Source organism: Oryctolagus cuniculus, chromosome X (assembly GCF_051225735.1).
Source record: "Oryctolagus cuniculus isolate XC-2025 breed Fujian yellow rabbit chromosome X, ASM5122573v1, whole genome shotgun sequence".
Classification (NCBI taxonomy): Eukaryota; Metazoa; Chordata; class Mammalia; order Lagomorpha; family Leporidae; genus Oryctolagus; species Oryctolagus cuniculus.
In genome coordinates, this window is record NC_142888.1 from 40,274,660 (window position 1) to 40,293,308 (window position 18,649).

At 37.3% G+C, this 18,649-nt stretch overlaps 1 protein-coding gene across 1 annotated transcript in view; it reads left to right on the top strand.

The window, feature by feature from the left end:
- The window catches only part of FAAH2 (fatty acid amide hydrolase 2), a 203,728-nt gene extending 187,130 nt beyond the window's left edge, over positions 1–16,598 (top strand). The window contains exon 11 of the mRNA XM_070067361.2: positions 16,312–16,598. Within this exon, the coding sequence (XP_069923462.1) occupies positions 16,312–16,487 (176 nt within the window). The 3' untranslated portion in view covers positions 16,488–16,598. The remainder of the gene's footprint in view (positions 1–16,311) is intronic.
- Positions 16,599–18,649: the final 2,051 nt, after the last annotated feature.

Below are 18,649 nucleotides of genomic sequence, written 5' to 3' on the forward strand. Positions count from 1 at the left end.
TCTAGATAGAGTATTAATATCTGGATAAATAATGTACATACTTATAAACTTCCTGAAATTTGAAGTAATTTTCTAAAACACACAAAGATCCAATATCAAGAGGCAGAAGAGTTACTGTCTGAAGTGATTAAAGAACAATATCTCACTGCAGCATGAATTAAGTGGAAGACGTTTTCACAATCTGAAAAGCTAAATAACTAAAGCAAAGGAAATCATATTCAAATCCATACCCAGAAAACAATGAATGTTGGCCCGGCACTGAGGCATAGTGGATTAGGCCTCTGCCTGTGTGCCAGCATCCCATATGGGTGCTCGTTCTTGTCCTAGGTGTTCCACTTTCAATCCAGATCCCTGTTGATGGTCTAGGAAAGCAGTGGAGGATGGCCCAAGTTCTTGGGCTCCTGAATCTACATGGGAAACCTGGAGGAAGTTCCTTGTTCCTGGTTTGGATTGGCCCAGCTCTGGCTATTTCAGCCATTTGGGGAATGGACCAAGAGGATATAAGACCTCTCTCTCTGTCCCTCCCTTCCTCTGACTGATAACTCTGCTCTCAAATAAATAAACATCTAAATTATTGAATCTATCTTCTTTATCTTTCCTTCTTTCTTTTTATTTTTAATATGCTTATGTGCTTATCTCTTTATATTTCGTGTAGGTTTCACTTTATGAATGATGATACTGTTATTTATTGCATAAACCCAACCTGGATGTTGAATGTAAATTCATCTTTGGGCCTTCAAATCTATTTTTTGGGTTTCATTTATATTTTTCCTTACTTTATTCTATTACTCTGTCTTTCCATTATATGTAGCTTGACCTTTCTCTTGTTGCTTTTAAAATTCTGTCTTTGTCCTGGACTTCAATAGTTTGACAATAGTATGATGTGAACAGGAACTTTTCTTGAAAACTGTATTGTGATCTTTAACTTTGAGGACATGGATGTCCATATCTCTCCTAAATTTGGAAAATTTCCAGATAGTATTTAAATAGCTTTCCATGTGTTTTCCCTCCTCCTTCTTTAACACCAATAATTTGAAAATCTCTTAATTTATTGGTGTCTCATTCATCTCCTCTTTTCTTAAAAGATTTATCTATCTATCTATATACCTATTTATTTATTTAAATGGCAGAGTTACAGAGAGGCAGAGGCAGAGGCAGAAAGAGAGAGAGAGAGAGAAAGAGAGAGAGAGAGAGAGGTCTTCTATATGCTAGTTCACTCCCCAGATGGCCACAATGGCCCGAGCCATTCTGATTCAAAGACAGGAGCCAGGGTATTCTTTCTGGTGCCCCATGCAGGTGCAGGGGTCCACAGACTTGGGCCATCTTCAACTGCTTTCCCAGGCCACAGCAGAGAGCTGGATTGGAAGAAGGGCAGCTGGGACTAGAACTGGCACCCACATAAGATGCCAGCACTGCAGGCAGAGGCTTTTACTTGTTATGTCACAGTGCCAGCCTCTCACCTCCTCTTTTTTATGAGTTAATTCAAATATGTTTCCTCAGAATCAAAAATTATTTTTCCACTTGATCCAGATGTATTTTTCACTTAATTTGATGAGTTCTTCAGTGCAAAAATTTCTGTTTGTTTCCTTCTTTGTGGTGATACTCTTGTTAATTTTATTTAATGTGCAAAAAATTCATGTGTTTTGTATGTGCAGATTTAGGTGCATAATTATATTTCCCCCACTACTGTCCCTCCTGAACATGCTCCTTCACTGCCTCCACCTACCTCTCTTATTCCTTCTCCATTTTTTACAATGATCTACTTACAGTTTACTTTCTACTCATAAGCTTAACACTACACTAAGTAAAGAGTTCAAAACAAGCTGACTTACCTCAAACGGTAGAGTTAGAAACATACCAGGGGATTCCAATTCAATCCCATCAAAGTAGCATGAACAATGCCATCTGACTAGTCCCAGTGATCAATTTCTCTTCACAATTGATCATAATGATAGGACTAAGAACCAAAGGGATCACATAAACAAGAATAGTGTCTGCAAATACTAACCGATAGAATCAAAAAGGGAAAGAACGATCCAACATGGGAAGTGAGATACACAGCAGACCCATAGAATGGCAGATGTCCTAAACAGCACTCTGGCCTCAGAATCAGCCCTTAAGGCATGCAGATCTGGCTGAAAAGTCCATGAGAGTATTTCAGGCATGTAAAGCCAAGACACTCTGGGGAAAAAAAAAAACCTAAATGAAAGATCTCTGTGAGTGAGATCCCAGTGGAAAGAATGGGTCATCAAAGGAGGTACCTTTCTCTGAAGGGAGGAGAGAACTTCCACTTTGATCATGGCCTTGTCTAAATATGATCAGAGTCGGTGAACTCAGGGGGCTTCCATAGCCTTGGCAGCTCATGACAAGAGCCTGGGGGGGGCGGAGCCAAGATGGCTGAATAGTGAGGGCGTGCACCGATAGTCCTGGAAAATTTAGTTTACTAAAAGTAGAGTTACGGTAGACTCAGAAAAAGGATCAGGAAAAAATCGCAGAGGAAACTCTTCTGGATCTAGTGGCTGTGACTCGGAGGACCTATTGGGAGAACAAGGTCGCCCACCGCATGGAAGCCAAGCCACAGGAGCCGCAGGAGCCACAGAGTCTGCGCACCAGTGCAGGAAGGGGAGTGCATGTCACACAGACACCAGCAGGGAGAGTTGGGACGACTAGGGCTCCAAGTCCACACATCGGCGCTGGAAGGGGAGGTGAGCTCAGTAACCCGAGACATTGGCAGGGAAACAGTGGTCAGAATCTAGAGGGGAGCAGGAAAGTGCACCAGACTGACTACAGGAGAACAGGAAAAAAGGTGGGGGGTTTCTCTCTCCGCCAACCTTGCAAAGGTTGCAAGGCTGCAAGGTTTGCAAGAGTTTGAAAGAGTTTGCAATGTTTCCAAGAGACAAACAGCAGGCCCCCACTCTGGATTTACATAACAACAGGGGAGAGCTAAGGAACTGAGTCACTACAATTCAGTAGCCTAGGCAACCCAGTGGGAGTCCAGAGGAGAAGCAGAGCCTGCACAGACTCTTTGGGTAGAAGCCAGAGATCAGAAGCTAAATACCATCAATTCTGCACAACCGTGCGGTGCGGTATTACATACCTCCTGAATAAATAAAATAAAATAAATAAATAAATAAATGAGAGAGATTTACCACGCATAACCTGAGGGTGTCACCTTTGCACACCCGTAACCTGGAAGAATCAAGCAGAGCTCTCAGGCCACACACATCTCAAGACTCCAAGGCTTCTCCAACAGCAGGCAGTCCACTTAACACAGACATAGTATAAAATAAAAAAAAAAACGCACAGTGACAAAAGAAGAATTAACTATGCCAAGCACCAAACACAGAAATCGAGGGAACAAGATCAACGATGACACTATGATGCCTCCAAATAAACAAAACACCCCAAGCCAAGATTAGGAAGATGATGAGATAGAAGAAATGCAAGATACGGATTTCAAAAAATTTATGAAAGAATATTTAGAAGTTTTCAAAAGCAAATCCATGAACTACAGAAATCCTTATTGGACAGGATTGAAAATCTCTCTCATGAAAATGAAATTTTAAGGAAGAATCAAAATGAAACGCAGAAACTAGTGGAACAGGAAAGTGTGATAGTGAAGAGAAATCAAAATGAAATGAAGAGCTCAATAGATCACATGACAAACACATTAGAGAGCCTTAAAAACAGAATGGGTGAAGCAGAAGAGAGAATATTGGACTTAGAAGACAGAGCACAGGAAAGCGTACAGTGAAACCAAAGAAAAGAAGAGGAAATTAGAAATCTACAACATATTCTTGGGAATCTACAGGATACTATTAAAAAAAAAATTCGAGTTCTAGGAGTTCCTGAAGGCATGGAGAGAGAGAAAGAATTAGAAGGCCTTTTTAGTGAGATACTAGCAGAGAACTTTCCAGGTTTGGAGAAGGACAGAGACATCCTAGTACAGGAAGCTCATAGAACCCCCAGTAAACATGACCAAAAGAGATCCTCACCACGACACGTGGTAATTAAACTTACCACAGTGAAACATAAAGAAAAGATCCTAAAATGTGCAAGAGAGAAACGTCAGATTACTCTCAGAGGATCTCCAACTAGACTCACAGCAGACGTCTCATCAGAAACACTACAGGCTAGGAGGGAATGGAGAGACATAAGGCAGGTGCTAAGAGAGAAAAATTGCCAGTCCAGAATATTATATCCTGTTAAGCTCTCATTTGTGAATGAAGGTGAAATAAAGACTTTCCATAGCAAACAGAAATTGAAAGATTTTGTGGCCACTCGTCCGGCCCTGCAAAAGATACTTAAAGATGTGCTACACACAGAAACACAGAAACACGGCCATCAATATGAAAGAAGGTAAAGGAAGAAAAACCACCAGTAAAAGAGCATGGGAAGCTCAAAGCATATACTAGAAAATATCTCTGGGAAAATGGCAGGGCAAAGTCACTACGTATCAATAGTCACATTAAATATTAATGGTCTTAACTCTTCAGTTAAAAGACACCGATTGGCTGATTGGCTCAAGGAACACAACCCAACTATTTGTTGCCTACAAGAAACACATCTCTCTAACAAAGCTGCATGCAGACTGAAAGTAAAAGGTTGGAAAAAGATATTCCATGCCAACAGAAACCAAAAAAAGCAGGTGTAGCCATATTAATATCAGACAAAATAATCTTTAACACAAAAACTGTTAAGAGAGACAAAGAGGGGCACTATATAATGATTAAAGGTTCAATTCAACAGGAAGATGTAACTATTATAAATGTATATGCACCTAATTACAGGGCACCGGTCTATTTAAAAGATATGTTAAGGGACTTAAAGGGAGATTTAGATTCCAATACAATAGTACTGGGGGACTTCAATACTCCACTCTCAGAAATAGACAGATCATCCGGACAGAAGATCAACAGGAAACAGCAGATTTAATCGACACTATTGCCCAAATGGATCTAACAGATATCTACAGAACTTTCAATCCTACAGCTAAATTTTACATTCTTCTCAGCAGTGCATGGAACCTTCTCTAGGATTGATCACATACTAGGCCATAAAGAAAATCTCAGAACATTTAAAAGAATTAGAATCATACCATGCAGCTTCTCAAACCCCAGCGGAATGAAGCTGGAAATTAGCAACTCAGGAAACCCTAGAAAGTATGCAAACACATGGAGACTGAACAACATATTCCTGAATGAACAATGGGTCATTCAAGAAATCAAAAGAGAAATCAAAAACTTTCTGGAAGTAAATGAGGATAACAACACAGCATATCAAAACTTATGGGATACAGCAAAAGCAGTGTTGAGAGGAAAGTTTATAGCAATAGATGCCTATATCAAGAAAATGGAAAGGTACCAAATAAATGAGCTTTCAGTGCATCTCAAGGACCTAGAAAAACTTCACCAAACCAAACCCAAATCTAGTAGGAGAAGAGAAATAATTAAAATCAGAGAAGAAATCAACAGGATTGAATTGAAAAAAAAATTACAAATAATCAGCCAAGCGAGAAGCTGGTTTTTTGAAAAAATAAACAAAATTGACACCCCATTGGCCCAACTAACTAAAAAAAGAAGAGAAAAGACCCAAATCAATAAAATCAGAGATGAAAAAGGAAACGTAACAACAGACACCACAGAAATAAAAAGAATCATCAGAAATTACTACAAGGACCTGTACGCCAGCAAACAGGAAAACCTATCAGAAATGGATAGATTCCTGGACACATGCAACCTACCAAAATTGAACCATGAAGACATCGAAAACCTAAATAGACCCATAACTGAAACAGAAATTGAAACAGTAATAAAGGCCCTCCCAACAAAGAAAAGCCCAGGACCAGATGGATTCACCGCTGAATTCTACCAGACATTTAAAGAAGAACTAATCCCATTTCTTCTCAAACTATTCAGAACAATCGAAAAAGAGGGAATCCTCCCAAATTCTTTCTATGAAGCCAGCATCACCTTAATCCCTAAGCCAGAGAAAGATGCAGCACTGAAAGAAAATTACAGACCAATATCCCTGATGAATATAGACGCAAAAATCCTCAATAAAATTCTGGCCAATAGAATACAACAACACATCAGGAAAATCATCCACCCAGACCAAGTGGGATTCATCCCAGGTATGCAGGGATGGTTCAACATTCGCAAATCAATCAATGTGATTCACCACATTAACAGACTGCAGAAGAAAAACCATATGATTATCTCAATTGATGCAGAGAAAGCATTCGATAAAATTCAACACCCTTTCATGATGAAAACTCTAAGCAAATTGGGTATAGAAGGAACATTACTCAATATAATTAAAGCAATTTATGAAAAAGCCACGGTCAGCATCCTATTGAATGGGGGAAAGTTGGAAGTATTTCCACTGAAATCTGGCACCAGGCAGGGATGCCCACTCTCACCACTGCTATTTAACATAGTTCTGGAAGTTTTAGCCAGAGCCATCAGTCAAGAAAAAGAAATTAAAGGAATACAAATTGAGAAGGAAGAAGTCAAACTATCCCTCTTTGCAGACGATATGATTCTTTAATTAGAGGATCCAAATAACTCTACTAAGAGACTATTGGAACTCATAGAGGGGTTTGGCAAAATGGCAGGATATAAAATCAATGCACAAAAATCAACAGCCTTTGTATACACAAGCAATGCCATGGCTGAGAAAGAACTGCTAAGATCAGTCACATTCACAATAGCTACAAAAACAATCAAATACCTTGGAATAAACTTAACCAAGGACATTAAAGATCTCTACGATGAGAATTACAAAATCTTAAAGAAAGAAATAGAAGAGGATACCAAAAAATGGAAAAATCTTCCATGCTCATGGATTGGAAGAATCAACATCATCAAAATGTCCATTCTCCAAAAAGCAATTTATAGATTCAATGAAATTCCAATCAGGATACCAAAGACATTCTTCTCAGATCTAGAAAAAATAATGCTGAAATTAATATAGAGGCAAAAGAGACCTCAAGTAGCTAAAGCAATCTTGTACAACAAAAACAAAGCCGGAGGCATCACAATGCCAGATTTCAGGACATACTACAGGGCCATTGTAATCAAAACAGCATGGTACTGGTACAGAAACAGACGGGTAGACCAATGAAACAGAATTGAAACAACAGAAATCAACCCAAACATCTATAGCCAACTTATATTTTCTCAAGGATCTAAAACCAATTCCAGGAGTAAGGACAGTCTATTCAATAAATGGTGCTGGGAAAACTGGATTTCCACATGAAGAAGCATGAAGCAAGACCCCTACCTTACACCTTACACAAAAATCCACTCAACATGGATTAAAGACCTAAATCTACGACCTGACACCATCAAGTTACTAGAGAACATTGGAGAAACCCTTCAAGGTATTGGCACAGGCAAAGACTTCTTGGAAAAGATCCCTGAGGCACAGGCAGTCAAAGCCAAAATCAACTATTGGGATTGCATAAAATTGAGAAGTTTCTGTACTTCAAAAGAAACAGTCAGGAGAGTGAAGAGACAACCGACAGAATGGGAAAAAATATTTGCAAACTATGCAACAGATAAAGGGTTAATAACCAGAATCTACAAAGAGATCAAGAAACTCCACAAAAACAAAACCAACAACCACTTAAGGGATGGGCCAAGGACCTCAACAGACATTTTTCAAAAGAGGAAATCCAAATGGCCAACAGGCACATGAAAAAATGTTCAAGGTCACTAGCAATCAGGGAAATGCAAATCAAAACCACAATGAGGTTTCACCTCACCCTGGTTAGAATGGCTCACATTCAGAAATCTACCAACAACAGATGCTGGAGAGGATGTGGGGAAAAAGGGACACTAACCCACTGTTTGTGAGAATGCAAATTGGTCAAGCCACTATGTAAGTCAGTTTGGAGATTCCTCAGAAACCTGAAGATAACCCTACCGTTTGACCCAGCCATCCCACTCCTTGGAATTGACCCACAGGAATTTAGATTGCCAAACAAAAAAGCGGTCTGCACCCTAATGTTTATTGCAGCAGAATTCACAATAGCCAAGACCTGGAAACAACCTAAATGCCCATCAACGGTAGACTGGATAAAGAAATTATGGGATATGCACTCTTTAGAATACTATAAAGCAGTAAGAAAAAATGAAATCCAGTCATTTGCAACAAAATGGAGGAATCTGGAAAACATTATGCTGAGTGAAATAAGCCAGTCCCAAAGGGACAAATACCATATGTTCTCCCTGATCGGTGACAACTGACTGAACACCAAAAAGGAAACCTGTTGAAGTGAAATCGACACTATGAGAAACGGTGACTTGATCAGCATAGCCCTGACTGTTAATGAACAACTTAATACATTATCCTTCTTAGTAGTTTTTTTTTTTTGGTCTGTTCTACTTAATATGACTGGTTTAATTCTGTAATTTATACACAGTTATTCTTAAGTGTTGAAATTTAACTGAAATGTGATCCCTGTTAAACATAAGAGTGGGAATAAGAGAGGGAAGAGATGTACAATTTGGGACATGCTCAAGCTGACTTGCCCCAAATGGTGAGTTAGAAACATACCAGGGGACTCCAATTCAATCCCATCAAGGTGGCATGTACCAATGCCATCTCACTATTCCAAGTGATCAATTTCAGTTCGCAATTGATCATAATGAAAGGACTAAGAGTCAAAGGGAGCACATAAGCAAGTCTAGTACCTGCTAACACTAACCGATAGAATAAATAAAGGGGAGAGTGATCCAACATGGGAAGTGAGATACTCAGCAGACTCATAGAATGGCAGATGCCCTAAATAGCACTCTGGCCTCAGAATCAGCCCTAAAGGCACTCGGATCTGGCTGAAAAGCCCATGAGAGTATTTCAGGCATGGAAAGCCAAGACACTCTGGCAAAAGATCTCTGTGAGTGAGATCTCAGTGGAAACAACAGGTCTTCAAAGAAGGAGGTACCTTTCTCTGAAGGGAGGAGAGAACCTCCACTTTGACTATGACCTTGTCTAAACAAGATAAGAGTCGGAGAACTCAAGGGGCTTCCATAGCCTTGGAAACTCATGACTGGAGCATAGGGAGATTACTGATGCCATAGACAGGAGTGTCAATTGGTAAAGTCAACAACAGGAGTCACTGTGCACTTACTCCTCATGTAGGATCTCTGTCCTTAATGTGCTGTGCATTGAGATTTAATGCTATAACGAGTACTCAAATAATATATTGCACTTTGTGTTTCTATGGGGGTGCAAACTGTTGAAATCTTTACTTAATGCATACTAAACTGATCCTCTGTAAAAAAAAAAAAAAAAAGAAACTATCAACTCCCAACTTGACTCTCACTGGGATTAAACATGACAATAGGTCTGATCTGATTTCATCATCATTAAAAAAAATCATCTATTATTTTTCACTTTATGTTTCTGTGTGGGAGCAAACTGTTGAAATCCTTACTTAATGTATACTAAGCTGATCTTCTGTATATTAAGATAATCGAAAATGAATCTTGATGTGAATGGAAGGGGAGAGGGAGTGGGAAAGGGGAGGGTTGTGGGTGGGAGGGACGGTATGGGGGGGAAGCCATAGTAATCCATTATTCGTACTTTGGAAACGTATATTCATTAAATAAAAGTTAAAAAAAAATAAAAAAAAAAAATAAACAAGTCTAGTACCTGCTAATACTAACCGATAGAACAAATAAAGGGGAGAGTGATCCAACATGGGAAGCAAGATACTCAACAGACTCATAGAATGGCAGATGTCCTAAACAGCACTCTGGCCTCAGAATCAGCCCTAAAGGCATTCGGATCTGAGAGTATTTCAGGCATGGAAAGCCAAGACACTCTGGCAAAAAAAAAAAAAAAGACCTAAATGAAAGATCTCTGTGAGTGAGATCCCAGTGAAAGAACAGGTCTTCAAAGAAGGAGGTACCTTTCTCTGAAGGGAGGAGAGAACCTCCACTTTGACTATGACCTTGTCTAAACAAGATAAGAATCGGAGAACTCAAAAGGCTTCCATAGCCTTGGAAACTCATGACTGGAGCATATGGAGATTACTGATGCCATAAACAGGAGTGTCAATTTGTAAAGTCAACAACAGGAGTCACTGTGCACTTACTCCTCATGTAGGATCTCTGCCTTAATGTGCTGTACATTGAGATTTAATGCTATAATGAGTACTCTAACAGTATATTTCACTTTGTGTTTTTGTGGGGGTGCAAACTGTTGAAATCTTTACTTAATGTATACTAAATTGATCTTCTGTAAAACAAAAAAAAGAAATTATCAATTCCCAACTTGACTCTCACTGGGATTAAACATGACAATATGTCTGATCTGATTTCATCATCATTTAAAAAATCATCTATTATTTTTCACTTTATGTTTCTGTGTGGGAGCAAACTGTTGAAATCTTTACTTAATGTATGCTAAACTGATCTTCTGTATATTAAGAGAATCGACAATGAATCATGATGTGGATGGAAGGGGAGAGGGAGTGGGAAAGGGGAGGGTTGTGGGTAGGAGGGACGTTATGGGGGGGAAGCCATTGTAATCCATAAGCTGTACTTTGGAAATTTATATTCATTAAATAAAAGTTAAAAAAAGAGCCTAGGGGGATTACTGATGCCATAAACAAAAGTGTCAATTTGTTGGGTCAACAATAGGAGTCACTGTGCCCTTACTCCTCATGTAGGTTCTTTGTCCTTAGTGTGCTGTGCATTGAGATTTAATGCTATAACTAGTACTCAAACAGTATTTTTCACTTTATGTTTCTGTGTGGCAGCAAACTGTTGAAATCTTTACTTAATGTATGCTAAACTGATCTTCTGTATATAAAGAGAATCGAAAATGAATCATGATGTGGATGGAAGTAGAGAGGGAATGGAAAAGGGGAGGGTTGCGGGTGGGAGGGACGTTATGGGGGAGAAGCCATTGTAATCCATAAGCTGTACTTTGGAAATTTATATTCATTAAATAAAAGTAAAAAAAAAAAAAAAACAGTGTTCCTCAACAGTAGAGACAAGGGCTGTAGACTATCAATGAATCTGAAAATGTCAGTTTTACTCCTATGCATTTTAAATACTCTGTTACCTATAACAGATCAGAGAAAACATGGTACTTGTCTTTTGGGGACTTGCTTATTTCACTAAGTGTAATGATTTCCATTTGCATCCATTTTGTTTCAAAAGACGTGAATGATTTTTTTTTTCTTGTGGCTGAGTAGTATTCCATACATATCATGCAATAAGGGAAACATATTATACACCAATACCACAGTTACTGACTCATTAGCTTTTTTTCCAGTCAATATAAACCTTTAAATGGGTGGCGTTAATCTGTTCACATTCAGGGTTACGACTGATAGGTAAGAACTACTCCTATCATTTTTTTGTTTCTTCATGATTGTATTGTATATCATTTCTTCCTTTCTTTTGTGTATCTTTGTGATTTTGTAATCTGTATTGTTAATGTTTGATAATTTTTCTCTTTTTTAATGTGTTTGCTCTACTAATCAGTTTACATTTTTAGGGTTTACTGATGCTAGTTACTGTCATCTGACACTTCAATATAAGACTTAAATTATTCTTGTATGGCTAGTCTGGCTTTTGATGAACTGGCTTATATTTTGCTTGTTTTGGAAAGTCGGTTTCTCATTCCTTTCTGAAGGACAGTCTTTCTGGAGATAGTATTCTTGGTTGGAAGGTTTTTTTATTCCTAAAAAGCTTTGAATACATCTTCACGTTCTCTCTTGGACTATAAAGTTTCTGCTAAAAATCTTCCTATCATCCTAATTAGCCTTCTCTATATGAGAGGGTCTTCAAACAGACCATGGAACATGAATATTAAGAAGAATGTGAATAAATTTAATTTTTATACTGCACTATACTTGTCTTTTAATTAAATTTCCATGAATTTTTAAGAACTTGCATGTGTGATTGATGCTTCTTCCTTGTTATTTTTAGAATCCTCTGATTTTCTTGTGTTTTTGACATTTTGTCTGCATCATGCTTTATAGAGAACCTTTTCTACACAAATGCATTTTTTGGCATTTTCCTCTTCCTGTAGCTGGATATTTATATCTTTCCTGAGATTTGGAAAATAATTAGCTCTTATCTTATTAAATATGTCTTATCTGCTTTAACTGTCTATTTTTCTTTTGGAGCACTCATAATGCACTGATTTGCTCATTGAATCATGAACCAGAAGTTTCATAAGCTTTCTTTTTTTAAAGATTAATTTATATGTTAGAAAGAGTTATAGAGGCAGAATCAGAGAGAAAGAGAGAGAGGGAAGAGAGGAGGGGGGAGAGAGATCTTCCATCTACTGGTTCACTCCGCAAATTGCCTCAGTGGCTGGACCTGGGCTGATCTGAAACTAGGAGTCTGGAACTTCCTCCAGGTCTTCCATGAGTGTGCAGGGCCCCAAGTACTTGTGCCAGCTTTCCCTGACTTCCCAAGCCATAGCAGAGAGCTGGATTGGAAGTAGAAGAGCAAGGACTCGAACCGATGCCCATGTGGGATGTCGGAACTGCAACCAACAGCTTTACCTTTTATGCCCATTGCAGGCCCCATAGGATTTCTTCATTTTCTTCATTTCTTTTTGGCTGTGTTATTTTATAAGACCTCTTTCCAAGATCAGAAGTTCTTCTCTTTGACCTAAATTGTTGTTGAAGCTATCAACAGTTTGTTCTGTCTTCATCTAATTAGTTTAATCTTTAGTTTCAAGATTTTTATTGGGTTCTGCCTTATAATGTTTATCTGCTTAATTTCTCAGATAATGAATTATTTTCCTAATTCAATTGAATTTTGATTATTCTTTTGTATTTCATTGAGTTTCTTTAAAATAGTTATTTTAAATTCTTTTTATATCCTCTTTTAAATTTTTAACATTTACTTATACAAAGAGTATGTATTTCATGTATTTAATGCATTTCTATATACAATTAAAAATATAAAAATACTCCTTCTCTCCTGCCCTCCCTCTCCCTTCCAATCTTTTTATTTAATTTTTGAATAACACAATTTTAATTTAATTCATAATTCCAGGCTTAATCCTCCAGTAAATAAATAATTCAACAAGTGGAAAGTAGATATCTACTCAGGATTATAGACAAGGGCTATAAACAATAATCAAATCTCAAAATGTCAATTTCACTCATACATATTACATATTATTGTGTGTACTCTATATATTTAGATTCTGGTGATACAGACTTGTGTTTTTTGAAGGCATCATCTTAATTTACTTTTTTACGTGTCTTATTTTCTAATGAGAGTACTAATGATGATGTTTTTGTATCTGATCTATCAGTGTACTATGCTGATTTTCAAAGATGATTTTTTCTTCCTTTCTTTTTTTAAAGACTTCATGCATCCATATTTTTAAATTTTATTTAAGTATTACAAGTTTCATATATTTCATATATACAGATTTAGGAACATAGTGGGGCTTCCCCTCCCTCGTGCCCACATTCCAATCTTTTCCTTTTGGATTTCCATTCTTAATTTTTTTAACTTTTATTTAATGAATATAAATTTCCAAAGTACAGCTTATGGATTACAATGGCTTCCTCCCCCCGTAACTTCCCTCCCACCCGCAACCCTCCCCTTTCCCTCTCCCTCTCCCCTTCCATTCACATCAAGATTCATTTTCAATTCTCTTTATATACAGAAGATCAGTTTAGCACATATTAAGTAAAGATTTCAACAGTTTGCACCCACATAGAAACACAAATTGAAAAATACTGTTTGAATACTAGTTATAGAATTAAATCACAATGTACAGGCCATTCTCGATTTTTATAATGATCTATTGTCAGTATACTTAATGATCATTTAGTTAACCCCACTCTGAGTAAAGAAGTTTAACAAATAGTATGAAGAGAAAGAAAACAAAAAATATAAAACAAAAGTAAACAAAAGATTCCTTTTCATTATCTTAAAATGCTAAATGTAAATTTAGCACAAGTTTCAGCAGCTTCATTCCTCCTTATACACTAGAGAGAAATACATATATATATATATGACTGTATGCATCATGGTATATAACTATATATAATATATATACAGTTACCTGTGCATGAATTTATAATTAGGCTGCTGCAAATCATAACATCTTTAATAATAGTAAAAATTTTAAATATCAACTGTTGAATGGGTTATGAAAATTTGATATATTCATTCAATAGAATACGCTTAGTCAATAAAAAGGTACTAAATATATAAGCACTGAAATCCTTATGTTTATAAGTGAAAAGAGACCTATATATTTGAGAACCTATTACTCTACTTTGGCTTTTAGTATAATTTTCCTGAAAAGGAAACTGGGAAAAGTTAGAAACATATTAACAAGAATACAATTGACTCTAATTTTCATTTTTGTTGTTCAGATCCAGATTTTAGCTTTTATTAGCTAAGCAACTTCTTATTAAACTTCAAATATTTAATATTCCATTTTTAACTTTTATTTAATGAATATAAATTTCCAAAGTACAGCTTATGGATTACAATGGCTTCCCCCCCATAACGTCCCTCCAACCCGCAACCCTCCCCTTATCCACTCCCTCTCCCCTTCCATTCACATCAAGATTCATTTTCAATTCTCTTTATATACAGAAGATCAGTTTAGCATACATTAAGTAAAGATTTCAACAGTTTGCTGCCACACAGAAACATAAAGTGAAAAATACTGTTTGAGTACTAGTTATAGCATTAAATCTCAATGTACAGCACACTAAGGACAAAGATCCCACATGAGGAGTAAGTGCACAGTGACTCCTGTTGTTGAACCAACAAATTGACACTCTTGTTTATGGCATCAGTAATCACCCTAGGCTCTTGTCATGAGCTGACAAGGCTATGGAAGCCCCCTGGGTTCACTGACTCTGATCATTTTTAGACAAGGCCATGGTCAAAGTGGAAGTTCTCTCCTCCCTTCAGAGAAAGGTACCTCCTTCTTTGATGACCCATTCTTTCCACTGGGATCTCACTCACAGAGATCTTTCATTTAGGTTTTTTTTTTCCCCCCAAAGTGTCTTGGCTTTCCATGCCTGAAATACTCTCATGGGCATTTCAGCCGGATCCGCATGCCTTAAGGGCTGATTCTGAGGCCAGAGTGCTGTTTAGGACATCTTCCATTCATTGGGTCTGCTGTGTATCTCACTTCCCATGTTGGATCATTCTCTCCCTTTTTGATTCTATCAGCTAGTATTTGCAGACCCTATTCTTGTTTATGTGATCCCTTTGGTTCTTAGTCCTATCATTATGATCAATTGTGAACAGAAATTGATCACTGGGACTAGTCAGATGGTATTGTTCATGCTACTTTGATGGGATTGAATTGGAATCCCCTGGTATGTTTCTAACTCTACCGTTTGAGGTAAGTCAGCTTGAGCATGTCCCGAATTGCACATCTCTTCCCTCTCTTATTCCCACTCTTATATTTAACAGTGATCACTTTTCAGTTAAGTTTCAGCACTTAAGAAGAATTGTGTATTGATTACAGTATTCAACCAAAAGTATTAAGTAGAACAAACAAAAAAATACTAAGAGGGATAACATCAACAGGGTGAGGGCTGATCAAGTCACCGTTTCTCCTAGTGTTCATTTCACTTTAACAGGTGTCCTTTTTGGTGCTCAGTTAGTTGTCACCTATCAAGGAGAACAAGTGGTATTTGTCCCTTTGGGATTGGCTTATTTCACTCAACATGTTTTCCAAATTCCTAACAGGGATCACTTTTCAGTTAAAACTTAAACACCTAAGAATAATTGTGTGTTAATTACAGAGTTCAACCAATGGTACTAGAACAAAAAAAAAAACTAAAATGGATAAAGTATTACATTGTACATCAACCGTCAGGACAAGAGCTGATCAAGTCACTGTTTATCATTGTGTCCATTTCACTTCAACAAGTTTCCCCTTTGGTGCTCAGTTAGTTGTCGCCAATCAGGGAGAACATATGATATTTGTCCCTTTGGGACTGGCTTAATTCACTCAGCATGATGTTTTCCAAATTCCTCCATCTTGTTGCAAATGACTGGGTTTCATTGTTTTTGACTGCTGTATTGTATTCTATAGAGTATATGTCCCATAATTTCTTTATCCAGTCTACTGTTGATGGGCATTTGGGTTGGTTCCAGGTCTTAGCTATTGTAATATTCCTATTAAAATCAAATATTTAATGTACATAATAAATATAATTTATGTTTTATTAAACATAGTTATATTTGGCAACTGCTATCCTCATTATTGGTGAAATGAGAAGACGAAATTAGTTTGGGGAGCTAGGCCTTGATTTCTAACATTTCCTATTTTCTGTTTCAGGTGTCTTCAATGCCCTGGGTTTGCCTGTGACTCAGTGCCCACTGGGTCTGAATGCCAAAGGTCTTCCTCTAGGCATTCAGGTTGTGGCTGGACCATTTAATGATCACTTGACATTGGCTGTGGCCCAGTACTTTGAGAAAAGTTTTGGGGGCTGGGTCTGCCCTGGAAAATTTTAGGAGGACATTCTCCAAGGTCAATCTGTGTGTATATGTCCTTGTATCTACTGATTGTGTGAGACCAAGCTACATCAGGCTAGTAGAAATAAAAATAATTCATTCTCTTTTTCCAATTATTCTTTTCATTTTAAATTTTTTGCAATAATTACTGTTCTTATTAAATGAGGATATTTGATTTCTGCCTTCACTTCACTGGAGAATATGTACTTAGAAATGGACAAATAGAGTATAGTTTCATATATGTTGTAATGATACCTATTTTGCATACAGTAGGGAGATCAAAGGAAGGAATACTTAATTTGCATGAGAGATCTTAAGAAATTTCATAGACTAGATGATGATTTAACTGATAAATGATGGACAATAATATTTTTTGCGAAGAAGGTCATAATGTATGGGGCCAGCACTGTGGCATAGCGAGTAAAGCCTTCGTCTGCAGTGCTGGCATTCCATATGGGTGGTGGGTCGAGTCCTGGCTGCTCCACTTCCAACCCAGCTCTCTACAGTGGCCTGGGAAACCACTAGAAGATGGCTTCCGTCTTTGGGCCCCTGCACCCGTGTGGGAGACCAAGAGAAGGCTCCTTGCTCCTTGCTTCGGATCAGCATAACTCTGGCCGTTGCAGCCATCTGGGGAGTGAACCAGTGGATGGAAGACCTCTCTCTCTCTCTCTCTCTCTCTCTCTCTCTCTCTCTGCCTCTCCTTCTCTCCGTGTTTAACTGTGATTATCAAATAAAATAAATAAATATTTAGAAAAGAAGGTCATAATGTAAAGGAAATCTAATTAGAAGAAGCTAAAGGGGTAAAGGCAAGGCATGATTTATGCAACATTTAATATGACTAATCTGCAATTGGGGGAAGAATAATTGAAGCAATAATGCTACAAAAAGAAAAGCTTCTAGTATTGTTACAGAAACATATTTCATAATTTTGACCTATGAGAGAGCCTAGAAAAAAAATGACAACTGAGTAGAAATGATGAACTAAATAGCACTCAGAACTTTATTTTCAAATACCGTTTTATAATAAAAAGAACTGAGGGTTCATTGAGAAAAAGCTGGCTTCAGGGTTGAGACAAAGAAATCGTAAGTTAAGCCTAGAATACGTTTTGTGCCTAAATGTTAGGAAATGTACAAAACTGAAGGCAGATATGTCAAAATGTCAAAAGATATTTAAGAACACTAAATTGGAGAACACCATAATAAATTACACTGGCTCAAAATTATTTATAATTCAAATGGAGAAGAAGTACAGGAAGATAAATGGATAGATAGGAGAAAGACTGAAATGAATAGTTTCCCAGTTTTTCTCACATATATATATCTGCATGTTCTCATATATAATAAACATATATATCTAAAAGACATAAATACATTATGCATGTGTGTATGTGTGTGTGTGTGTGTGTGAGAGAGAGAGAGAGAGAGAGAGAGAGAGAATGAGTTATAATCTGCTAACTTATAGAGAGACAGAAATACCTAATGATGACATTATAAAGTCATCATTTTGCCACTCATCAAAATAGTACTTAACTCAAGCATGAATTAATGGATCCTAAATCCACTGGATAAATTTATTTATGAAAAGTTTTATTTTAGCCTCAAAACATCTCCTCACTCATTATTTATCAGTTGAAAAGATAGGGGATGGTGCTTTTAGAATGTAGATACATGGTAGACAATGCTTTACTAAAATTATCACAATTAAGGTGAATATTAATAAGGTAAATGAATACCACATATATACTATTTATATGTACTGAGAAGAATATGTCATTACTTTTGTGATATTTCTTCCCCAAAAGCATCACGTGAATCTAATTATAACAAGGCAGAAAGAAAATTCATATTTGTGATATCTTACAGAATTAGAGGCCTGTAATCTTCAAAAATGCTAAGGAATTAAAGATTGCAAAAGGCAACAATATGAAATCAAATAAATGGCAAGGTAGGAGCTTTCTCAGGCTTCATCGCTCCCCCTCCCAACACACACTTGACGATTCTATAGTGAAAAATACATCACCCTGATTATCCCAGAACTTGAAACTGAAGCTGGGATGATCCTTTGTGCCACACAACAGAGAAAACTATGAGCAGACACTAATGGAAGTGGATCTCTTTAAGATGCCTCCCCTCAAGTTGACATGGCATCACATGTAGAAAGT